The 26727-nt window shown below is 37.0% G+C and overlaps 1 protein-coding gene across 1 annotated transcript; it reads left to right on the top strand.

Annotated features, from left to right (window-relative positions):
• Positions 1–861: 861 nt before the first annotated feature.
• Positions 862–25381, top strand: LOC133695043 (uncharacterized). The gene is made up of 35 exons (XM_062116796.1): positions 862–1174; positions 1396–2117; positions 2946–3071; positions 3161–3246; positions 3890–3998; positions 4255–4350; positions 4464–4526; positions 4612–4671; positions 5783–5851; positions 6816–6897; positions 7082–7134; positions 7268–7366; positions 7432–8664; positions 9953–10945; positions 11018–11353; positions 11892–12150; positions 12333–12555; positions 12649–13039; positions 13614–13763; positions 13862–14083; positions 14291–14512; positions 14924–15577; positions 16173–16433; positions 16529–16873; positions 17951–18357; positions 18433–18862; positions 19255–20550; positions 20996–21256; positions 21339–21629; positions 21723–22208; positions 22471–22902; positions 23127–23405; positions 23631–24182; positions 24270–24479; positions 25053–25381. Exons 1-35 carry the CDS (start codon positions 1117–1119, stop codon positions 25170–25172), a joined length of 11676 nt encoding a protein of 3891 aa, XP_061972780.1. The 5' UTR covers positions 862–1116; the 3' UTR covers positions 25173–25381.
• Positions 25382–26727: the final 1346 nt, after the last annotated feature.

Consider the following 26727-nt stretch of genomic DNA (forward strand, 5'->3'; position numbering starts at 1 on the left):
GTTTATTAAAATAATAAGAAACAAATCTTAAAAATTAAATAGTTGAATGAGAATGAAATTGAAAAAAAAATTATAATTTCATAAATTATCTCAAATAAAATAAATAATAATCAAAATAATAGAGACCAAATCTAAAAATTAAAAAAAAAATAAACGATGAAGAAATTAAAATAATAATAATCAACATTTCATAAATTATTTCAAATAAAATAAGTAACAATCAAAACAATGAGGACCAAATTTGATAAATAAAAAATTTCAATAAAAAAATGATAAGGAAAAAGCAAATAGCAATTATAAAAATAAGGACCAAAGTTAATATAAAAATTAAATTTTAAGAGATAAAATTGAAAAATAAATATTCAAAACAAAATGTATATTGCAATTAAAAGTTTAAGTATCAAATTTGATATAATCAGCAAATAATGACATTTCTAAATTTTTCAGGAAAACATTTTCCTGAAAACCAAGCCAAATTTTCATTTGACTGGAAAGTGTTTTCCGTGTACCAACTTTCCTAACAGCAAACAAACACAAGAAAGTTTGGAAAGTGATTTTCCGGAAACCACTTTCCGAAAAACAAACACAGTAAAAAAAGAAACACTTTTCTGAAAATCAAATCAAATTTTTTTAATTGAAAAGTATTTTCTATTAATTGAAAAATATTTTTTATTAATTAAAAAATATTTTTTATTTACTAATTTTTTTAATAGCAAACAAACACGAAAAAATCTTAAAAGTGACGAACATGTCCCTAATTTCTCATTTTTTAGTTCTCGAAATCTCTCGTGAGCCCTTGGGTGAGATAAAGAAAAGAAAACAAAGCGAGAGAAAGTTATTTATAGCAGGGGTCAGTACTTTCACCTCTAGTAATAGACTAATAGCAGTGCTTCTTCACCCTTCCCTTTCAGAGCCGATAGATACAATCCCCCAAGTTTTCACTCTCAAATTTAAAACCCTAAATTTCTCTCACAGAAATCAATTTCTCTCTCTTTACACAACCATAAAATTATACCAGAACCGAAGCGAGAGAGTTTAGCAGCAGTTCACCACCATGGAACCCTAGAAAAACCCTAGAAATTCAAATTGAGAACAAAACTTAGGGTTTTTGACGCCATGAGTCCAATTCAGAATTTCGAGCAGCATTCTCGCCATCTCGTGGAGCCTGACCTCCGTAAGTCTTTCTTTCCCTCCCCTTCTTTTTTCATTTTCCTGTTAGTTCGTTGAGAAAATGAAGGAAATGAGTGTAATTTGTGTGTTTTTTGTTGTTTATCATGGAACTTGAAGTAATATAAGAGAGATGATAGTCTTATTAGGTTAAAGCTGATAATAGTTATAGAAATTTAAGTCCCTTTTCTTTTTCTTAATTATGTTCTGTTTATAATTTTTGAACAGCGATTCAAACGAGGCTACAGATGGCTATAGAGGTGCGGGATAGTCTTGAGATTGCGCACACGGCGGAGTATTTGAATTTTCTTAAATGTTACTTCCCGGCATCTTCTATTATTCTGTTACAAATTACAAAACCGCAATTTGTAGATAATTCTGAGCATAAGTTACGAAATATTGTGGTGGAGATTCTGAATCGCTTACCGCATAGTGAGGTTCTTCGGCCCTTTGTTCAGGATCTTTTGAAAGTTGCAATGCAAGTGCTTACTACCGATAATGAAGAAAATGGGTTGATATGCATTCGTATTATTTTTGATCTTCTGAGGAATTTTAGGCCAACATTAGAAAATGAGGTTCAGCCATTTTTAGACTTTGTATGTAAGATTTACCAGAATTTTAGATTGACTGTTAGCCATTTCTTTGATAACACAAGTGCGGCTGTTGAGGATGTTAAACCAATGGAAATTTCTACTTCTTCAGATCAAGGGCTTTTGAGTACTGGACACATTGGGAATGGCCAGCTTAATCCTAGTACTCGTTCATTTAAGATAGTTACTGAGAGTCCACTTGTGGTTATGTTTCTGTTCCAATTGTATAGCCGTCTTGTACAAACTAATATTCCTCACTTATTGCCATTGATGGTTGCTGCAATATCTGTCCCGGGCCCTGACAAAGTTCCTCCCCATCTGAAAACTAACTTCATTGAACTGAAGGGTGCACAGGTTAAGGTAAGTTTCGTTTGCTCATGATGTCCGTTCATTGTCTTTTCCTGCATGAGATAAAGCTCGTTTCATGTAGATGTTGCTGATGACTTAAGGCAGCACTTAGCTGTTAGTATATTTATACTGATTTTGGAGGGGAGAAAACCAGTTTTTTCTTAGAGTAGATTTTTTAGTCATTAAAATGACTTAAATATGTGCTCTTCACGTTTATAAATAAGAGAGATTGTTTTTGAAGGGAAACCATAGTTCTCACTTGCCTTGGAATCATGGTGTTATCGGAAGATATTCATGTTTTTAGATTCTGTAATCTAGCATGACTGCAGAAACAGTGATGTTATTGAAGCTCCTTCAATAAGTTAAAATCTTTTGTCGTGGGCTTGTGAAACCACTTGAAGTAGTTTCTTGTCTTGCTTTTAGATTTTAATTTGAGGATGTGAAGGCGCAATGGGATTCCAGGCTGTAAGGATCCAACGAATGATCACTTAAGTGCTAGAGCATATAAAATGTCTAGCAACTCTTTACTTGAATAATGTAAAAACTTTCAAACATATTCACAAAAGCTTTATGTGCCTCTGCTCCCAAATGGATGGAAGTTTACTGTTTTGATCTAAACTTGACATCCTTTCTTGTGCTTAGAGCTACTCTTCAATTTTGCCACCTTTTGTCCTCAAAAAGCTGGGGGAGTGGTACATAAAATAGATTTGATATCTGTGGAAATAACAAATAGAGCTTCGGCAGAAATCATATTGTTGTAATCAAACTTCCAGAACTATGTGCACCACAATTTGTTTCTATCATATCATTACACTAATTACACTATTTTGCCGTTTGCAGACAGTTTCTTTCTTAACCTACCTGTTGAAGAGTTTTGCTGACTATATTAGGCCACATGAAGAAAGTATATGTAAAAGCATTGTGAATTTGCTTGTTACATGCTCAGACTCTGTAGCCATTAGAAAGGTTAATGATTGCTTTTTAATTGATTTTCTCTTTATGAATGTTGGTCTCTTGTAGTTTCAAAAACTGATGTCTGAGCACATTTGGTGCAGGAACTGCTAGTTGCCTTAAAACATGTTCTAGGGACAGATTTCAAGAGGGGTTTATTTCCTTTAATTGACACACTTTTAGAAGAGCGGTAAAATCTTCTATCTTATTATGGGTCATGCGTGTCAATGAGCTTTCATGATCACAAATTCTCGGGAGATGCTAAAACTGTCTAATTATTAAATTTTTGGGGCACATGGAAGACAATTGAAATAGCACTCTAATCTGTTTGTTGTGTGGGCTTAATGGTACTATGTGAAGTAATGACTGAGTGTTAAAGAATTCAATGCAAAAATTACAACAGAGGAAGAGAAAATTGAACATGAACGTCACAGTTGGCAATCTATACCTACTCCTGGAAAATAATAAATTGATAGAGGTTCTGTATAAATTGCTGACAAAAGATTGAATCATTTGATTCTGAGCTTATTCAAGGAAGCATCATGTGGTTGGTGGCTTTACTGGAAGAGGTCCATCACATTTCTTCAGAATGTATTTTATGCAACTATTTGTATAAAATGGAGCCAATTTTCCTGGTCCATATTTTATTTTGCTTATTTTTAGTTTGTATATTTAAAATTTCTTATAATTTTCCTTTTGATGGTATGTACATCTACTCCGATCATTTTCAGATAGTTGTGAATATTTGGCCCTTCGATTTTAAGAATTTCATTATTGGTGGTTCTGGCACTGAACATTTCCTGTTTAACACTTAGTTTTCCTATCCATTCTAGAGTTCTAGTTGGGACTGGTCGGGCATGCTATGAAACTCTGAGGCCATTGGCTTATAGTCTACTTGCAGAGATTGTTCATCATGTTCGGAGTGACCTTTCCTTATCACAGGTTCTGTTTCTTATGGGATATCTGATGTCAATTTTACTTTCTGATATCAAATTTCTCAATTACTATTTCATCTCTTGCTTTCTCACCTATGTGTTGTGCACTGTACTAGACACGTATTGGTCAGTTCTGTTGCCAGTTTATTAACATAAAAAGTGAAAAAGTTCCTCCTGGTTCAATATATTTTATCCATGAGATTCTTTTGGTTCTTCTTATTGAAAATCTGTCTTCTAACTTCCTCTTTCTTACTCTACTGCAGCTGTCACGGATTATTTACCTGTTCTCAAGTAACATGCATGATGCTTCATTATCTCTCAGCATCCACACCACCTGTGCCCGGTTAATGTTAAATCTGGTGTGTATACTTTATTCTGTCCTTGAAGGCTTAGCTTCCTAATTAGGGGCATAATTATGATTAGTTCCACAGACCTTTTTTTTATTCTTTTAAATTGTTTTTGTCGGGTTTAGGTAGAGCCAATTTTTGAGAAAGGTGTGGACCATTCAACCATGGATGAAGCTCGGATTTTACTGGTATGAACGTCAGTTTAAGTATTGTAAATATCTTTTGGTTGGATTTTCTCATTATATCTTGGGAATAACTTATGCGGTCCTACAGGGGCGTATTTTGGATGCTTTTGTTGGCAAATTCAGCACTTTTAAGCGCACCATTCCGCAGGTAATCCTTGCTTGGTGATCCCTTTTCCATGTGGTATTTTTGTTGGGACAAAATTTTGGTCAGTTACTGGATTGAAGTTTAGGGCACGCGTGCTTCTTGTTTTTTTTTCCTCGTGCAGCAATTGGTGCTAGGATATGGTTAAGTTGATGCTTCGAGTGTATTTAGATGCCATTTGCTTTTATTTTCTCACTTTTTCTATAGTTAACATGCAATCTTCATCTTGTATTTTTCGTTCTGAGAGTTTGTGGATATCATTAGCTTTTCATGTTTCAGTCACAGGAGCTGGTGTTAAATTAGTTTTCAGTGCCTAAACTGTCTTGGCATGTGAAGTATGTCATGACCTTGGAACATGTATTAGAGATTGGAATTTACAGGTTCATGTTGTTGTTTGATCTGGATTATACCTTGGAACTATTGTATTAGAGATAGGAATCTACAGGTTCATGTCGTTGTTTGATCTGGGTTATAGGATGGTTCCTTTATAAGTATCATCTTTTGGCATAGTTCTGATTAGCATTTTGGAGCAGATGGAATATTTGTGTTATTTTATCTGGTTTCTTCATTGTTATGGATTTAAAGGCAGATGCAATCAGATATGGTCTAAAAATGCAGTGACGCTAACATAAGCCCCCTTTTTTATTGTTTACTATTCTCTGCTGGATACTAGCTCATCGAAATATGTTTAGGTGTTTGATGTTACTTTTGGAGGTACCTATCTAAAGTACTTTGCTGCAGAGTTTTAGCTCTCAAGTGTTCCTGCTCTAGTTTTTGCTATAGCCCTTCTTATTGTCGGCTTCAAACAATTCTGTTGATATTTTAGTTAAAAAAACAGAAAATAAATTGAAATATAATAAGATTTTTCCTGACCTTTTGCACCGTGTTAATTAAATGGCATACTTGCATCCACATGCTTGTTCAAGGTTCTAAGTATGTTGGGCCAACTTTCTGATAGCCTTATCATTGCCATTTTTCTTTCTAGATAGCAATATTTGATTATTTTTCTTTCCATTTTTCAGAAGCCTGTCTTCTTTGCTCTCTATTTTCTTGTTCTCGTCTTCAAATCATATATTTTTGCCTGTGATCATTAATGCACTTCCTTTTTGGTTGATAGCTGTTGGAGGAAGGGGAGGATGGAAAGGAGCGTGCTACTTTGAGGTCAAAGCTTGAACTCCCTGTGCAGGTTGCTCTGTGACTTTCCACGTGCTTTTAAATCACTGTCTAATGTTGCATGACGCACCAGTTTGAACTTTAGCTCTTGTTCTTCACGCTTCTTGTTTCTGCTGTTACAAGAATATACTCTGTTAACCCATCCTCTGATTTTAAATTTTACTCTGTAGATATGATTGTTACAAATGATAAGCCTTGCTAGATTGCTACACTTACTATGTTCCACAATTGATAAACTACTGCTCTATGTTACTATTGGATTTAAGTTTTTAGTATTTGCTAGCTGTATGCTGTTAGGACTTGTTTATTTGTTGCTTGTGTATTGGAACCCTTTTGAAGGTTCCTGTGATAAAGCATTTGGAATATCACCTGTAGTTTGCTTTCCTTGAACCAAAGCTGGAGTCTAGAAATAGATTCAACAAAAAATACTGGCAATGGCCTGAGGTTACGCAGTCTTCAGAAGTGCTATTTATTTGCGCATGGTTTAAGACATGGAACTTTAACTGTGGTCAAGTTGGCTGTTTGTGGGTCAAGCAAACTGCTAAAGCCTAACTGTGATCAAGTTAGTTGTTTCTGGTAAAAGCAAACTGCTAAAGTCCTGAAGTATCTCACATGAAAGTTGTTGTATCAATAAATAGAATGTGTTTAGTTGATCCTTGAAATAAAAGGCCTTTTAGTTTATCTGTGAATCTCTTTATTTTATATATCAATGAACTTTGCATAGGTTGAAAACATTAAATGTTTTCTCCAGTATTGCGGGAGTTATTTTGAATATCTGTGCATAAATATCCTTGTGTACTGGAAAATATTTAGAACATTTTGCATGTTTCAGTGAAGCACTGTCATTGACGTGTTACAGGAGTGTCCTCTTTCGTTTGATGGATGAATACAAATGGTTGATATTTTCTTTTCCAAATCCATCATATACACAATCTTGGGTTTGTCTTCCTTCAATCTTGACTTGTAATTGGTTGCAGGCAGTTTTGAATTTGCAAGTTCCGGTGGAACATTCTAAGGAAGTCAGTGATTGTAAGAATTTGATCAAGACCTTAGTTATGGGTAATAATCCAATACCATCCTTGTTCTCCTTCAATGTTTTATGATGATGATTATGATAACCTATAGAGTTTCAAGCACCATTTGATGCTACTCAATGGAGATGAATGCTTCTGAATTATGTTTCTAATTGTTAATTTACCTATTCTCAGAGAACTTAAGAATCTTTGGGTGGTTATGTTTTCAGGAATGAAGACTATTATATGGAGCATCACTCATGCACATTTGCCACGATCACAGGTTTCTGTTTCAAAATTTAACCACGTTCAAAAATTGCTTTTCATTTAACATTTCTTTACGTGTTAGCTTCTTGTTCTTTTTCATAGCTTAATTCCATTGGGTTCTTTTTCATAGCTTAATTCCATTGGTTTAGGTTTCTCCTTCCACGCATGGAACACATTCTCAAGTGCTTGTTTCACCGTCTTCTAGCTTACCGGCTCCCCAAGCATTCAAAGGGATGAGAGAAGATGAGGTATTATGTGATGCATCTTCTTGCTTGTCTCTCGATTGGCTTGGTCTGACTTTGATTTTTAACAGGTGTGGAAAGCCTCAGGTGTCCTGAAGAGTGGGGTGCATTGTTTAGCTCTCTTTAAGGAGAAGGATGAGGAGAGGGACATGCTTAATCTATTTTCCCAAATACTGTCCATAATGGAACCTCGAGATCTTATGGACATGTTCTCATTGTGCATGCCTGAACTTTTTGAATGCATGATTAGCAATACTCAACTGGTTCACATTTTTTCTTCGCTTTTGCAATCTTCGAAAGTATATCGCCCATTTGCAGATGTCTTGGTGAACTTTCTTGTATGCAGCAAACTTGATGTTTTGAAGAACCCAGATTCACCTGCAGCAAAACTGGTTCTGAATCTCTTTCGGTTTATATTTGGTGCTGTCTCTAAAGCACCTGCAGAGTTTGAACGTATTTTGCAGCCTCATGTCCTTGTTATAATGGAAGTTTGCATGAAGAATGCTACTGAAGTTGAAAAACCTCTTGGTTATATGCAGCTTCTTCGAACAATGTTTAGGGCTCTTGCTGGATGTAAATTTGAGCTTCTCCTCCGGGATCTGATTCCAATGTTACAGCCCTGCCTGAATATGTTATTGACAATGCTAGAGGGTCCAACTGGTGAAGATATGAGGGACCTTTTACTTGAACTATGCTTAACAATGCCTGCACGCTTAAGCTCATTGCTGCCGCACCTTCCACGTCTTATGAGACCTCTTGTTTTGTGTCTGAAGGGAAGTGATGACCTAGTGAGTTTAGGTTTAAGAACACTTGAATTTTGGGTAGATAGTTTAAATCCTGATTTCCTGGAACCCAGTATGGCTAATGTCATGTCAGAGGTAATTTTATCCTTATGGTCTCACCTGAGGCCTGCACCTTATCCCTGGGGTGGAAAAGCTCTGCAACTCCTTGGCAAGTTAGGTGGCCGCAACAGACGTTTTCTTAAAGAGCCCCTTGCACTTGAATGCAAAGATAACCCAGAGCATGGGCTTCGTCTTATACTTACATTTGAGCCTTCAACTCCGTTTTTGGTGCCTTTGGATCGATGCATAAATCTTGCAGTAGCAGCTGTCATAAACAAAAACAGTGGCATGGATGCTTTCTACAGAAAACAGTCTTTGAAGTTCCTCCGTGTTTGCTTATCATCTCAGCTTAATTTGCCTGGGAATGTTTCTGATGAGGGATATACAGCCAGACAGCTGTCAACCACCTTAGTTTCTGCAGTTGATTCATCCTGGCGTAGGTCCGAGACATCAGATATAAAGGTAGTTGAAAAATATTGATTGAAATGCTGCTGAATCTCAATTGTTAGTGCTTTCTAATCTACATTAGCAATTTCAGGTTTTCCCACAGTACCAATGTCATGTCCATTTGAATTGAATTTACTTTTGGATGTGGATGCAATCATAGTACCACTAATGTGCCTGAAGTTGACTGCTGTTGGGCCTGAATAATGCTAGGATTTGTGATCTCATAGGAAATCCTCGTGTTCCACCCATCCTTTTAAAGGAAAACAAAAATTTACTTTGGATCTTATCATCTTTGGAATACTGACTTCGGTACTGTTGTGGCATGGGATTGATTTTCTTGCTTTTTTGTAGTGCTATGCTGCAGGCACTTCCTGAGGCACTTCCCTAGCTGATATTCACAGGGATCCAAGTGTCCTCTTATTTTGATTTTGACTTTTTTTTTCTATCTCCCTTTCTTTTTCCTGTTTCTGTTTGTTTTATGGATGACATGGTCTCCAAAACCATCTTGTACATTCTTTTCCAGCACGTGCTTTATAGTGCCTGGTCCAGTACTTCAGTAGATTAACCTGAGTGTCTTGTGCATTGTGATGGAATGTCTCTGTAATTCAAGTTTGTATATTCTGCATGTTGGGAATTCTTGTTTTGCATGAAATATCCAGCCACCAAGCCTTGTTGCTGTTCACCATCTCCATTATTTTCTCATACCTTTTCCCTTTAGTAAGTTCAGTTAAAATTTTCTAGGACACTTCGTAATGCATTTCAAAAATTCTGAAAATCCCTTCCTCCAAACACCACTACAAAAGTTAAGAACAAATTTTCCTCTCTTCCTCAATTTTAGATAAGATTGTTCGTTTAATATTTCAATCTCACAAATGTTCATCTTTAACCAATTTAGCATTTTATTCCTATGAAATTTTAGCTCATTCTGATTTATCACTCAAAGCTTGCAAGTGTTGTTTAATTATGTAATTTTTTTTTATCAGATTATTAATATATAATTAATACATTATTATTGTACTCAAAATATATTAAAGTAAAATGATATATTCTCTAATAAAAATATAATATATAATGATAGAGAGAGAGACACCTTGGGGCCCACACTCTCTCATACTCTCTATAGCATAAATATATGTTTATAAAGATATTTATAAGCTCCTTTTACTGATCCCCTTTGTTCTATTAATTTGTCATATTTGAATTTTCTTCATATTTGAACAGAAAGTACTAATTCTTTCTTATGACGTCGTTTGTGTAGAATGGTACAGCATTGCATAATGACATATATGGTGTATTATTTCAGGCTGATTTAGGCGTGAAGACAAAAACCCAGCTTATGGCTGAGAAATCAGTTTTCAAGATTCTGTTAATGACCATAATTGCTTCCAGTGCTGAACCAGATCTGCATGACCCCAAAGATGATTTTGTTGTCAATGTTTGCCGCCATTTTGCTATGATATTTCATATAGATTATAACTCAAATAACCCTTCAATTCCAAGTGCTCTTGGTGGGCCTATGCTTTCATCAAGTAGTAGTGTCAGTTCCAGGTCAAAGACTAGCACTAATCTGAAAGAGTTGGACCCTTTGATATTCTTGGATGCTTTGGTTGATGTGCTATCTGATGACAATAGGGTCCATGCCAAAGCTGCTCTAGATGCTTTAAATATCTTTGCTGAAACACTTCTCTTCCTTGCTCGCTCAAAAAATGGTGATGTGCTGATGTCAAGAGCAGGCCCTGGTACACCTATGATTGTGTCTAGTCCATCAATGAATCCTGTATATTCACCACCCCCAAGTGTTTGCATCCCAGTTTTTGAGCAACTTCTTCCACGTCTTTTGCATTGTTGCTATGGAACGACATGGCAAGCACAGATGGGAGGTGTTATGGGACTTGGTGCTTTGGTGGGAAAGGTAACTGTTGAGACTCTGTGCCACTTCCAAGTAAGAATTGTGCGGGGTCTAGTCTATGTACTCAAAAGACTTCCTCCCTATGCAAGCAAAGAGCAGGATGAGACTAGTCAAGTGCTTACACAGGTTCTTCGTGTGGTGAATAATGTTGATGAAGCTAACAGTGAACCACGCAGGAAAAGTTTTCAAGGGGTAGTTGATTTTCTTGCTTCAGAATTGTTCAATCCCAATGCATCTATTATTGTAAGAAAGAATGTGCAATCATGTTTGGCACTATTGGCTAGTAGGACTGGTAGTGAGGTATCGGAGTTACTTGAGCCTCTGTATCAGCCTTTGCTTCAGCCCCATATCACACGGCCACTCAGGTCAAAGACTGTTGATCAACAGGTATGCTGTGTTGCTGCCTACAACTAATGCAATTTATCAATTTTCTTTGCTAACCTGATTTGGTACTTATAGGTTGGGATAGTTACAGCTCTGAATTTTTGCCTGGCCTTGAGGCCGCCACTTCTCAAGTTGACTCAAGAGCTAGTTAACTTTCTGCAAGAAGCGTTGCAAATAGCAGAGGCTGATGAAAATGTATGGGCTGTGAAGTTTATGAACCCCAAGTACACCTTGTCACTAAATAAGCTTCGAACAGCTTGCATTGAGCTACTCTGTACTGCTATGGCATGGGCTGATTTCAAGACTCAAAATCATTCTGAATTGCGTGCAAAGATCATTTCCATGTTCTTCAAGTCCTTGACATGTCGGACACCAGAAATTGTTGCTGTTGCCAAGGAGGGGTTACGCCAGGTATTGTTTAGCTTTTCTCAGAGGCTTAGCTTGCATGTAGATATTCATCTCCATTTCCTTATAGCTTGGCCATGATTTCAGTTTTTGTACATAATTTACATTTAACAGCTGTGTTGCAAGGAGCAGAGATCTTCATAGATGATTCTGTGGGTATCCCATCTCAACTGATGTGTATATTCAAGTCTGTCCATAATATTGTTTGACCAAGAATTAACATAATGCATTAGGAATATAAGTGTACTTTTCTTTTTTGAAAAATGGAAACATTGAACCAGGGGGAGAGAAGCATATATCACATCACAAATGGCTAATAAATAAATAAATAAAATAAGCCCCCTTTTCCCATACATCCATCATGAGCTATCTGTTTTATTCAGTTTCCATTTGACTTCCTATAAAAACACTTCTTCAAGTTTCTCTAATGAACTCAACATGTCATATTATTCGCTTTCTCATTCTGGCTTGGGAATGCTTTTGCTTCTGATCTTGCTTTTATTTAACAGAAATTACTTTCCTTATTTGTCTGGACTTTTTTTAGGTTATTAACCAGCAAAGAATGCCGAAAGAACTTCTGCAGAGCAGCCTCAGGCCTATTCTAGTTAACTTGGCTCACACCAAGAATCTTAGCATGCCTCTTTTGCAAGGTCTGGCTCGCTTGCTTGAACTTTTGTCTAGCTGGTTTAATGTCACCCTGGGTGGTAAGCTGTTGGAGCACCTTAAGAAATGGATGGAACCTGACAAGCTTTCCCAGAGTATAAAGTCATGGAAGGCTGGTGAAGAGCCGAAAATTGCAGCAGGTAAGCATCTAGACCATCCACTTTAGTGGACACAGTTTGTTTGCCTAGCTAGCAGCTTATGTAATGTATGCCTGCATAGACGCTTGGTGAGATATGAACATGTGTGGTCTGATTTTGTGCGTCTTGGTTAAATTTACGTATGTGTATTCCTAATTGTGATTCCTTTTACTGGTTCTGTGCAGCTATCATTGAGCTATTCCACTTACTTCCCCATGCTGCATTGAAGTTTCTTGATGAACTTGTGACCTTGACTATTGATTTGGAAGGGGCTCTTCCTCCTGGACTAGTATACAGTGAAATTAACAGTCCATATCGTCTACCTCTTACAAAATTCTTAAATCGATATGCAACACTAGCTGTTGATTATTTTCTAGCCCGATTAAGTGATCCAAAATACTTCAGGCGGTAAGCTTAAACACTGGAGTTAATTTCTAAATTATGTTTCTGGAAATGACATTGTTGGTGTTCTTACCTTTTCTGCTCTTTTGTGAAATGCAGGTTCATGTACATTTTGAGATCAGATGCTGGCCAACCATTGAGAGACGAGCTGGCTAAATCCCCCCAGAAAATACTTGCAAGTGCCTTTCCTGAGTTTCTGCCAAAATCAGACGTGGAGATGACTTCTAGCTCTTCAACTCCACCTTCTGCTTTGTTGGGTGAAGAAAGTCTTGTTGCCCCTCCAGCTGACGGTGCAAATTTACCATCTATCCCCACTGGTGCAACTTTGGATGCTTATTTTCAAGGTCTTGCACTTATTAAAATGCTGGTCAAATTGATACCGGGCTGGTTGCATAGTAATCAACTTGTGTTTGATACGTTGGTACTAGTATGGAAGTCACCCGCTAGAGTATCCCGTTTGCACAATGAACAGGAGTTAAACTTGGTGCAAGTAAGTTTACTAATCATTTATGGTAATATCTGCCGTACCAAGTTTCTTCTTGGCTATAATATTATTGAGATAACCTTGTTGACTGGGGAACAATAAAGTTTTATTCTCATAACACAATTGATTATAAAACAATGTTGAACACTGAATTTGATTAGTGATAGCTGGTTGAATTTCTCCTCTCTATCTTTTATCTCTTCAATTGCCTTAAACACTGCCTTTTGTGTTATCATTGCCCTATTCTAGTTATGCTTAACTTGCACAGAAGTGTGTTCATGATTTTTCCTTCTTCTGCTGAAAGCATGGTCTTTCTGCCTCAGCTCCCAAAAACTAAAGGAAAAAAATTTGAATTGGTCTTATGTGCATATGCCTTGCACACAGTTGGGTTTTGCTTTTGCAACAATGTTCTGCAGTTGGTTCAATCAGTTTTTATCAATCCTATAATGTTGACCATATTAATTGTGAATCAAACAAACAGTGCCTGTATTTTGAAGAAATGAAAGGTCCACTTAATTGGTTGAGTTAGATTGACTTATTATTCTAAAACCTTTGGTTTTTATTCATTTTTCAAATGCAGGTTAAAGAAAGCAAATGGCTTGTCAAATGCTTCCTGAATTACTTGCGTCATGACAAAAAAGAAGTTAATGTTCTCTTTGATATCCTCTCCATCTTCTTATTCCACAGTCGCATTGACTACACTTTTTTGAAGGAGTTTTATATTATTGAGGTACTTAAGCTGATTTTTCCCCATAGTGAAGATTACCTTTTCTTTTATTAGTTCATTTGGCTTTTATAGCTTTTGCACAAATTATCATTCTATATCAGGTCGCAGAAGGATATCCGCCAAACATGAAGAGAGCGCTCCTCTTGCATTTCTTGAACCTTTTCCAATCAAAACAACTTGGTCATGATCATTTGGTGGTTGTTATGCAAATGCTCATTCTTCCGATGCTTGCTCATGCTTTCCAGAATGGCCAAAGCTGGGAGGTTGTTGACCCTGGTATTATAAAAACCATTGTTGACAAACTTCTTGATCCACCAGAAGAGGTTCTCCCTTGGAAGTTTCATTTTTCTTTTATTTATTTAATGTATTTTGTTTGTCATTGTGCCTTCTGTAGGTGCATTAATTTATTCCTTAATTAAAGTACCATAGTATCAAAATATTCTGTAGGTGCATTAATTTATTCCTTAATGAAAGTACCATATATCAAAATATTGTAGGTGCATTAATTTATTCCTTAATTTGGTGATTAGGTTTCTGCTGAATATGATGAGCCTTTGAGGATAGAACTCTTGCAGCTCGCCACTTTACTGCTAAAATATCTCCAAAACGACCTTGTTCATCATCGGAAAGAGCTCATTAAATTTGGCTGGAATCATCTCAAACGTGAGGACAGTGCTAGTAAGCAGTGGGCATTTGTGAATGTGTGCCATTTCTTGGAAGCCTATCAGGCCCCAGAAAAAATTATACTTCAGGTACCTTAAGAAATAATTAATGACAAATCTTCTGCAGAGATGTCTCTTTTCTCTTATTTGTCAAGTTGTGTTCATATCATATCTTTTGACATAACCTTCAAACCTCAACCTAACTTCTGTCAAATGAAATGGGTGTAAACAACCCATTTCCTACATGAATTGCTTTTCTTGGATTGTACATTATGAGAGTTTAATTTATAGAGTACACCAATGGTTGTGATCACTGAAGAACAACCTATGTGCGGATTATATAACCCTGCAATTCTGCCTACAAATCTTGATATGCTATCATCAGTCTGAAATAATGATCAAGCATGCAGGAAAAGAAAACATGTAAACCTACTGCATCTATTTTTACCCCTGTGCCTCACATATCATGAAAATGGACCTTACACAAATTAAAAAATGCAGGTTTTTGTTGCGCTTCTCAGAACTTGCCAGCCGGAAAATAAACTTCTGGTCAAGCAGGCTCTTGATATACTGATGCCAGCTTTACCACGGAGGTTGCCTCTCGGCGATTCTCGGATGCCAATTTGGATACGATACACAAAAAAAATTTTGGTTGAGGAAGGTCATTCGATTCCCAATCTGATTCACATTTTCCAGCTTATTGTGCGTCATTCAGATCTCTTCTACAGCTGCAGAGCACAGTTTGTTCCCCAAATGGTCAATTCTCTCAGTCGGCTTGGACTGCCATGCAACACAACAACAGAAAACAGGCGCCTTGCCATAGAACTTGCTGGGTTGGTCGTTGGCTGGGAAAGGCAAAGGCAACATGAAATGAAAGTCATGACTGATAGTGATGTCCCCAGTCAGTCTAATGATGGATTTAACCCTGGGTATGCTGGTACTGATTCTAAGCGTGCTGTGGATGGATCTACCTTCCCTGAAGATGCAAGTAAGAGAGTTAAAGTGGAACCTGGTCTTCAATCCATCTGTGTCATGTCACCTGGTGTTGCCTCATCAATACCAAATATAGAAACCCCTGGACCTGGTGGCCAACCTGATGAAGAATTCAAGCCTAATGCTGCTATGGAAGAAATGATTATCAATTTTCTTATAAGAGTGAGTCTTTTGTTTCATCTTTGGTTTTAATACGAGAGCAAGATTTGATGAGATCTTGCTTTCCATTTGATAAATGCTTGCATTTTCTGTTTACAGATCCTTGGTAGGCTTTGATTTTACAGCGTAGTGCATAACCTGCATGAATTAGATGACCACGGGACAATCAAAATATTGCAACCAAAATACTCTTATATACTATTTATTCTTTACGAAATAGTGTAAGACCTATTGAATTTAGCTAAAATATGACCTGTTTAGTCAAATGATCTTTCTACTTCTACCCAATCTTTTCCAATTCAAGGTGGCAAAACCTGCAGAAATGAGGGCATAATGTACAAAAAATGAAGTTACACTGACACCATGATAGAAAGCTGATCTGTGTCCAAGATGGATAAAATGTTTCAGTCTGCATCTCTCTGCAAATTGAAGAACATCGAGATCATTTATGATCTACATTACCATCATTGTGCCTGGTCAAATTTTGCACCTATTTTATCACACTGTTGTGGAGCAGCTGCATTTCATATAATAGTTATCTTTTTCTTTATTTAGTATGGAGAGAAAAGTTGACAATGTAGTCCGCTGTGTGGAACAGGTTGCCTTGGTCATAGAGCCCAAGGACAAGGAAGCTACTACTATGTACAAACAAGCCTTGGAGCTACTTTCACAAGCTTTGGAGGTGTGGCCCAATGCTAATGTTAAGTTCAATTACTTAGAAAAATTGTTCAACAGCATGCAACCATCACAGTCAAAGGATCCTTCTACAGCTCTTGCTCAGGGCTTGGATGTAATGAATAAGGTCTTGGAGAAGCAACCTCATTTGTTCATTAGAAATAACATAAACCAGATCTCTCAGGTAGTCACATATAATAAGCACTTGCTTGTTTTTTTATTCCTTGGGTTTATAATCATTATTTTTTGGCATTCATGTTTCTCTTATGTTTATATCAGATTCTAGAACCCTGTTTCAAGCAGAAAATGTTAGATGCTGGAAAGTCATTGTGCTCTCTGTTGAAGATGGTTTTTGTTGCTTTTCCACCAGATGTGGCCAGTACACCACCTGATGTGAAGCTATTGTATCAGAAGGTCGATGACTTGATACAGAAGCACATTGACTCTGTTACCTCTCCTCAGACATTGGGTGAGGATACATCTGTTAGTTCGATTTCCTTTGTACTGCTTGTCATCAAAACCCTGACAGAGGTGGGGAAGTACATTGAACCACCCATATTGGTTCGTATCCTTCAACGACTAGCACGTGATATGGGATCATCAGCAGGTTCTCATTTGAGACAAGTATGTCATTGCTTCTTTTCCTTTCTTCTTTTTCCATTTAAACTTACATAGTACCTAATGTGCTTTCTGGTTTCTTTTTGTTAGGGGTAAAACATTTCCTTTCCTTTTTTTCATGCCAATGCTTTTGCAGAAAACATTTAAACTAGTTAATAGCTATACTCACATGAAAAAGCTTTAATTACGAATGGAATTTGCATGAAGCAGAATGGCATTGCACCAACATTCTATCTGTTGGTTTTCATACATGGGAAAACCTATTGCTTCTTTGGTATCGTGTCAGAAATTTGAATCACAACTCTTTGTTTGACATACATCCATGCCATATTCATCTAATATGCTTAATCTGTGTTGTGATAAACACCGAGTTGTGTGGCTTTTCTCTGCTGGTGGGCAACTATTTCCTTTGAGGAGGGAAAGTGAGTCATTGCAACCATAAGAATATTGTATCTTCCGGGACTAAACCAAAAGATAAACAAAACTTAAAACTTTTGGTAATACCAATCCCTCTTGAATATTTAGTTAATGAAACTCTTTGGAAGGCCCTTTGAGTAAGAACACCACCAACAACAATCCAGCCTCAATTCCAAACCTGTCATGGTTGACTTTATGGATCCTTTTGCACCATTTCACATGCTCATATGCAAATCTGCCTCTATTGAGAGCTTTTAAATCATGTGATATCACTTCCATCCATGTTAAGCAGAACACCATAAAGGCCAGTAAAAACACTATTCTATGACAAAGCAGTTATCTAGATGTGGTTTGATTTTGATGAATATTTTAGCTGTGCTCTGACCAAATCTCCAATTAATGGCAAGCTTTGCATGTTTCCACAAAACTCTGCAGGCCTTCATCCTCCAAAACCTGAAATTAACAGAGGACATATCCTGCTCTCTTTCACTAACAGAAATAAAAAATAAAAGTAAACCTATTTCTATCTAGGATCACCCAGGACCCTCAACCGATAGCGATAGGGAACGACTTATATTCAAGGAGCTTTGACCACTAGTAGTAATGTATAATGTACTGCCCTTCTTCACTAACATTGATTTTATATCGTGTTATTCTCTACATCAGGGTCAGCGAACTGATCCAGATTCGGCAGTGTCTTCTTCTCGTCAAGGTGCTGATCTCGGAGCAGTCATCTGTAATCTAAAATCCGTGCTGAAGCTTATTTGTGAAAAAGTGATGGTTGTTCCTGATTGCAAACGATCTGTAACTCAAGTCTTGAATGCCTTGCTTTCAGAGAAAGGCACCGATTCTAGCGTGCTTCTTTGCATTTTAGATGTTATAAAAGGGTGGATTGAAGATGATTTCTGCAAACCAGGAAGAGTCACATCAAGCGGTTTTATCAGTCATAAGGAAATAGTCTCTTTTCTTCAAAAGCTGTCACAAGTTGATAAGCAAAACTTCGGTCCTGATGCTCATGAAGATTGGGACAGGAAATATCTTCAGCTTCTTTATGGAATTTGTGCTGATTCAAAGTAAGCAATATTTTGAGATAATTGGTGTTTCTTATTTTATTAGGGTTTTAACTATATTACTTCATTGACGTCCAGATATTTGGTGGCCCTACGCCAGGATGTGTTTCAGAAGGTGGAAAGACAATTCATGCTTGGTTTACGAGCAAGAGATCCTGACATTAGGAAGAAATTCTTTTTGCTTTATCATGAATCTCTTGGGAAATCATTGTTTGCAAGACTGCAATATATTATCCAACTCCAGGACTGGGAAGCTTTAAGTGATGTTTTCTGGCTCAAACAGGGTCTTGATCTTCTTCTGGCAATCTTAGTTGAGGACAAACCAATCACTCTTGCCCCTAATTCTGCCAGGGTTCAGCCAGTTGTGGTCTCAAGTTCCCTTCCGGATAGTTCTGGGATGCAGCAACTGGTTGCTGATGTTCCAGAGGGTTCTGAGGAAGCTCCTCTCACTTTTGATAGTCTTGTTCTTAAGCATGCTCAGTTTCTGAATGAGATGAATAAACTTCAGGTTATTGCATTTATATTTAAATCTCTGCGACTCAGTGCTATGTCATGCTTTAACAACTAAGTATCTGTATGACCATGAACTTTAAGTGTTGGTAGACTCTAGTGTGCTCAATTGATATTTGTGCTTTGTTGCGTACCCCATTTTGCTGAAATCGTTGTTTTCAAGTAGCAACGATTGTTTTATAAATAATACAAGCAATACATATTCTGCCTCTGGACCTTCATCTCAATATCACTTGAAAGCAGCTAGTGATTCAGCTGCTTCATTATTAACTTTATTGATGTCATATGTCCTTGTGCAGTGCTTTTCTTGCTGTCCTGCCCAGCATGTGAGTTGAGAGGTTTGCTTTACTAAATGTCATTTGAGGTTTAACTACTCCTATATTCTTCCAGGTGGCTGATCTGGTTATTCCATTAAGAGAACTGGCCCATACAGATGCAAATGTCGCATACCATTTGTGGGGGCTGGTATTTCCCATTGTCTGGGTGACCCTGCACAAAGAAGAACAAGTTACATTAGCTAAACCAATGATTACTCTCTTATCAAAAGATTATCACAAGAAGCAGCAAGCCAGTAGACCAAATGTGGTGCAAGCTCTCCTAGAAGGCCTTCAGTTGAGCCACCCACAACCTCGGATGCCAAGTGAGCTTATTAAGTACATTGGAAAAACATATAATGCATGGCACATAGCCTTGGCTTTGTTAGAAAGTCATGTCATGCTATTCATGAATGAAACAAAGTGCTCTGAGTCTCTGGCTGAGCTTTATCGTTTGCTCAATGAAGAAGATATGAGATGTGGGCTGTGGAAAAAGAGGTCAATCACTGCAGAAACTAGAGCTGGACTTTCACTAGTTCAGCATGGTTACTGGCAGCGTGCTCAAAGCCTCTTTTATCAAGCCATGGTTAAGGCAACACAAGGCACATATAATAACACAGTACCTAAGGCTGAGATGTGTCTCTGGGAAGAGCAGTGGCTTTACTGTGCAAGTCAATTGAATCAGTGGGATGCATTGGTTGACTTTGGTAAAAGTATGGAGAATTATGAAATTCTTCTTGATAACCTCTGGAAATTGCCTGATTGGGCGTATATGAAGGATCATGTGATCCCTAAGGCTCAAGTAGAAGAAACTCCAAAACTCCGTTTAATTCAAGCCTTTTTTGCTCTTCATGATAGAAATACAAATGGTGTGGGTGATGCAGAAAACAGTGTGGGAAAAGGAGTTGATCTTGCTTTAGAACAGTGGTGGCAGTTGCCTGAAATGTCTGTACATTCCAGGATTCCTCTTTTGCAGCAATTCCAGCAGCTCATTGAAGTTCAAGAATCTGCTCGAATTCTTGTGGACATTGCAAATGGAAACAAACTTTCTAGCACTTCTGTTGGTGTGCATGGTAATCTCTATGCAGATCTCAAGGACATCCTTGAAACTTGGAGACTGAGAACCCCAAATGAATGGGATAACATGTCTGTTTGGTATGATCTGCTCCAGTGGCGTAATGAAATGTATAATTCTGTAATCGATGCATTCAAGGATTTTGTAACCACAAATCCACAACTTTATCACCTCGGATTTCGTGACAAAGCGTGGAATGTGAATAAGCTTGCTCATATTGCTCGTAAGCAAGGCCTTAATGATGTTTGTGTAACAATTCTTGAAAAGATGTATGGCCATTCAACCATGGAAGTGCAGGTATGAAATCTTTAGAAGGCTTTGCTTCTGGCCCAGAAAATTTTTCCTCTGCTGAAAGATTGACATCTATCATGGGTGTTTTTATTTGCTGCTTTGTTGAATTGGCGGGTACTTATAAGGAGATGTAGGATTGTCCTGACTATTTTCTAATATATATTCTTGGGACCATCTCTTAATTAATATGTTGCAGCCTGGTATTGGAATTTGTTATTTAAATATTCAATTTTTATGAATACTCTAGTTTTTTAATATCCTCAATAGTCATGGACTGTTAATGCTCTAGTAAATCTCATTGTCAACTAAGCAGTGTGTTGGTTGTTGTGTATTTTGCACATCAATTTTTTGTCCTTTCTTTTCTCTTTGGTGATTGTGCTGTTCTGATTCTCCTTTTTGGGATGGAGAATAGAGGAAGTATGTCATCGGTTCTCTTGTTTCATGTTTGCAGGAAGCTTTTGTTAAGATAAGAGAGCAGGCAAAGGCTTATCTGGAGATGAAGGGAGAGCTTACCAGTGGTCTCAATTTGATTAACAGCACAAATCTGGAATATTTTCCTGTGAAACACAAAGCTGAGATTTTTCGTCTTAGAGGGGATTTTTTGTTGAAGCTTAATGACTCTGAAGATGCCAATATTGCATATTCAAATGCTATCAGCCTTTTCAAAAACTTGCCTAAAGGATGGATAAGCTGGGGGAATTATTGTGACACGGTATGTGTTATTATTTACTTGCATTACAATGTGTGTTGCCAGGTTCTGTTACCCAGTACTGATCTGCTGTCTGGTGTTTCAGGCTTATCGAGATACTCAAGATGAAATTTGGCTGGAATATGCTGTTAGCTGCTTTCTTCAAGGCATCAAATTTGGTGTTTCCAATTCCAGAAGCCATCTAGCTCGGGTGCTGTATCTTCTCAGCTTTGATACTCCCAGTGAATCTGTGGGGAGAGCATTTGATAAATACTTGGACCAAATACCCCACTGGGTTTGGCTTTCGTGGATTCCACAGCTATTACTTTCTTTGCAGAGGACAGAGGCACCTCATTGCAAACTTGTTCTACTGAAAATTGCCACTGTGTTTCCACAGGTAGATGTCGTTCCTTGTTCAAAAGATTGTTACCAAATATGTTATGCCATATTTTACGTTAATCTTGATTTTCTCCCGTCTAAAATTTTACAGGCTTTGTATTACTGGCTCCGCACATATTTGCTTGAGCGTCGTGATGTTGCAAATAAATCTGAACTAGGTAGATTGGCAATGGCTCAGCAAAGAATGCAGCAAAATGCATCTGGTGCTGGGGCTGCTTCTCTTGGATTGACTGATGGAAATGCGAGAGTGCAGAGTCATGGAGGCGGTGGTGCTTTAGCCACAGACAATACTGTTCATCAAGGCACTCAGTCTAGTGGTGTGATTGGGTCTCATGATGGTGGAAACACTCATGGACATGAACCTGAAAGATCCACAGCAGTTGAAAGCAGTGTGCATGCGGGGAATGATCAAACTTTACAACAAAGTTCTTCGATGATCAGTGAAAGTGGTCAGAATGCTGTGAGGCGTAATGTTGCTTTGGGCTTTGTTGCTTCTGCTGCCAGTGCTTTTGAAGCTGCAAAGGAGATAATGGAGGCTCTTAGAAGCAAACACAGTAATTTGGCTAGTGAACTTGAGGTGATGATTGTCATGCTAGATTTCTTGCTTCAATTATGTTTTTATTATATACCTCACAAAACTCTTATACATGTTATGACAGAATATCTACCACCTCATGGAAAAGGAGAAATAATAAGAAACCAAGTTCTCTATTTCTAAATGCTCGTCCATGATAATATGAATACTGTTTTTTTTTTTTCCCCACTAATGTTGAATTATTTTAGTTAAATAGAAAGTGGTTTTCAACCTTTTGGTTCATAATGAAATTCTGGTTTTGCAGATTCTACTTACAGAAATTGGTTCCCGGTTTGTGACTCTGCCAGAGGAGAGACTTCTTGCTGTGGTTAATGCACTGCTCCACCGCTGCTACAAGTACCCAACTGCCACTACAGGAGAGGTTCCCCAATCTCTCAAGAAAGAACTCTCTGGTGTTTGCAGGGCTTGCTTCTCTGTTGATGCTGTGAACAAGCATGTTGATTTTGTGAGAGATTACAAACAGGATTTTGAGCGTGATCTTGATCCAGAAAGCATAGCTACTTTCCCTGCCACTCTTTCCGAACTGACTGCTCGATTGAAACATTGGAAAAATGTTCTACAGAGCAATGTAGAGGACCGGTTTCCAACTGTCTTGAAACTTGAAGAGGAAAGCAGGGTTCTGCGTGACTTTCATGTTGTTGATGTAGAGGTTCCAGGACAGTATTTTTGTGATCAGGTAATTGAGCCGCACTTGACATATTAATTTCTGTGATGGATTTCTGCTTTGCATAGTGAAGTTTTCTTGTCTGGTATGGGTGAATAGATCTTGGAAACTGATATTATTATTGGAACTTGTACCACATCATTAGCCTTTTGAAATTTAGAGCCTTTTTTGTATTCAATAGCGTATTTATTGTTTTTATTTTTCTTGTTTTTATGATACTATTTAACTATTTCCAGGAAATTGCACCAGACCACACAGTTAAGTTAGACAGGGTTGGAGCTGACATTCCAATTGTTCGAAGGCATGGAAGCAGCTTCAGGCGTCTGACTCTTATTGGTTCTGATGGTTCTCAACGTCATTTCATTGTCCAGACATCCTTGACCCCTAATGCAAGAAGTGATGAACGAATACTGCAGCTTTTCCGTGTAATGAACCAGATGTTTGATAAGCACAAAGAATCAAGACGTCGTCATATATGCATTCACACTCCAATCATCATTCCTGTTTGGTCCCAGGTGCCTATCACTGCTGAATTTATTTGAATCTTTAAATGGATAAGCATGATGAAAATCATACAAAGACAGGAAATAGCATCTTATAGCGGGACATTGAATCCGTGGTTTTCTGTTCTTTGTTTCCTCTTTCTTACTAGTACAGTTTTTGCTGATAGATTGCACCTGATAGTGCTAACAAGGACCTATCTGAATTGTAATTCTGATAATTATTTTCTGCATGGGCAGGTCCGCATGGTCGAAGATGATTTAATGTATAGCACTTTTCTTGAAGTGTATGAGAACCATTGTGCAAGGAATGACCGAGAAGCAGATCTCCCAATCACCTACTTCAAGGAGCAACTAAACCAAGCTATATCTGGCCAAATCTCTCCTGAAGCTGTTGTAGATCTTCGCCTCCAAGCTTACAATGAGATAACTAAGATTTATGTGTCTGATGGCATCTTTTCCCAGTATATTTACAAGACTCTTCTGAGTGGCAATCATATGTGGGCTTTTAAAAAGCAATTTGCAATCCAGTTAGCGCTTTCAAGTTTCATGTCTTTCATGCTGCAGATCGGAGGAAGGTCTCCAAATAAGATACTATTTGCTAAGAACACTGGCAAGATTTTCCAGACAGATTTTCACCCTGCATATGATGCAAATGGCATGATTGAGTTCAATGAACCCGTTCCTTTTCGGCTAACAAGGAACATGCAGGCATTCTTCTCCCATTTTGGAGTAGAAGGTCTTATTGTGTCTGCCATGTGTGCTGCAGCACAGGCTGTGGTTTCACCAAAAGTAAGTTTCGGTGACCACCCATTTAGTTGGTGAGTTACTTTGATGGATATCATCCAGATGTAATGTTTTCAAATTTCTATTTTGCAGCAAAGCAAACATTTATGGCATCAATTAGCCATGTTTTTCCGTGATGAACTTCTGTCTTGGTCTTGGAGACGACCACTTGGGTTGAATCTGGGACCTGCTGCCAGTGGGAGTAGTATGAACCCTGCTGATTTCAAGCATAAGGTCACTACCAACGTAGACAATGTCATCAACCGTATCACTGGAATTGCTCCACAGTATCTCTCTGAAGAGGTAACCTCTATCTCCAATATCCCATGAAATGTGATGTCTCAATTACATATTTTGGTAGTTATGAATAGCAGAGATACATGCCCTGACATATTTTGGTAAATCTGTGGCAAAACCATCACGTATATTGTAGTGGTGAGGCTTGAAGATAAGCTGCCTGATTTGCATTGGATATCTTGAATCATCATCTCACACATTCTTTATGGTGAGCTGAGATTTAGAATATTGTAGAGTTCAGGATTGAACTTAAAGCACCAAGGCTTTATGGTTTGGATCAGATATAAGGAAAATCATTAGCATTGCAACCCTAATTGGTTGGAGTTAAAACTAAGACAAAAGTAGCTAATTTCTTCATATTGACTTTACAGAAGTAGCTATTCGAACAGAAATTATTCATCTTTCTGTGAAGCAGTCAATAAGCATATATGATAAGAAAGGTCACTGTTGTCCCAAATCTGTCATGATGCGGCAATGTGCATGATGCCCAAAAATGTGATCGACGGAAGATCTAAAACTAATTCGTTTCCTTTGCTGATGGACGTGTTTTGTTTTCTTTCCCATTTTGTGCTGCATCAGGAGGAAAATGCTGTGGACCCACCACAGTCGGTGCAGAGGGGTGTCACTGAGTTGGTAGAAGCTGCTTTGACACCAAGGAACTTGTGCATGATGGATCCAACATGGCATCCCTGGTTTTAAGCCATGAATGGAGAGTAGCGATTGAATGTCAATAGTGGTTTTCTATTGTAAATAAAGATTATTATGTACAGCTGAATCTGGAAATTGCTGCTAGTTGTCATTCATTTTGAAGTCTAAATAGTTAACGGTAGGCTTTATATATGAATGTCTATTAATTGAATTAAGCATTTGCATCATGAAAATTCTACAATCAGATGGAAGATTTTACAGTCTTAGGAGTCTTTACTGAGTTTATACACATTTTAAGTAGTGAACTTATTAGTTTGCCCTTTCCAGGGGTTTTTTTAGGTTTTCTTGAAAGGCTCATTGGCCATTACACAAGTGAAATGGTTGACTTTCTCTTAAAAAGTAAAATATTTGAAACTGGTAACATTTTAACCACCATTAAAAACAACATTTTTTTTTTTTGTGTTATTATCAAGTTTAACCATGGCAAGTTGATCTTTTAATTAATATAAAATATTAATTAAATAAAAAAAGAGGTTTGTGAGTGCAGCACATGTGACTGTGTTCAGCGTCTTTTGGCAGCTAAAAATTCCATTAGAATCGTGGTGACATTTTTATCCTTGTAGGGCAGCGCGTGATAACAATGGCGAGACAATTTATCAATGACGGGATTTTATTCCACTTAAAAGCTATTACGAAGGTGAGATGAGATTTGTACGATATTTTAATTTTAATTTTAATTTTTAATTTTTAATTTTAATTTTTGATTTTTTTATAAATTTTTTATTTATTTTTAATTTCATCATTCAATTCTAATATATGATATATTATTTTTTTCAATTTGATTTTTTTTAATATCCTTTAACAAAAACTTTATAACTGTCCTCTAATTTATTTTTTATTTTAATTTTAATTCTCATTATTTTAATTACTATTTTTGATTTTCAATCCTTTTGTATAATTAATTTTTTTTAATTTATCTTTCAATCTCAATTATGATATATTATTTTTTTTTCAATTTGGTTATTTTTTTAGGATCCTTTTGTTAAACTGATTTTTTTTTTCAATCTTACCCTTCAATAAAATTTTGTAGTTGTTCTCTAATTTATTTCTTATTTCAATTTTTTTACCATCATTCTTTTAATTGATATTTTTGGTTTAAGATATTTTAGTATAATTAATTTTTTTTTTCAATTTCATCCTTTAATATTTGATTGACAGAGGACTGGGTTTCATAGTTTTTTCGTGCTTCTGATCTAATTACCCGTGTAACTCCTGGGTAAATTCCTGTATTTTAATTTACAAAAAAAGGGGGGGCAAATAATTATATATATAGAAGTTAAATGAGTGGAAATTATTATCTAATAATATAAATGTGGGACAAGGATTTAAATTGACTAAGTCAAACTTTTGGGCCAAATGATTTTAAAACAAAACAAGAAATAAATGAAAAAGGGAGGAAAACTTGTAAATATATAAACAAGTGGGGAGTGGATTTTAAGAGGGGAGTGGCCGGCCATGTTAGGGCTTGAGAGGGAGAAGAATGGAGTAAAATTTATCAAAGTTCATCTAAAATAAATTCACAAAAAAAGAAAGAAATGAGATATAA

This window comes from Populus nigra, chromosome 5, assembly GCF_951802175.1.
Source record: "Populus nigra chromosome 5, ddPopNigr1.1, whole genome shotgun sequence".
Lineage (NCBI taxonomy): Eukaryota > Viridiplantae > Streptophyta > Magnoliopsida > Malpighiales > Salicaceae > Populus > Populus nigra.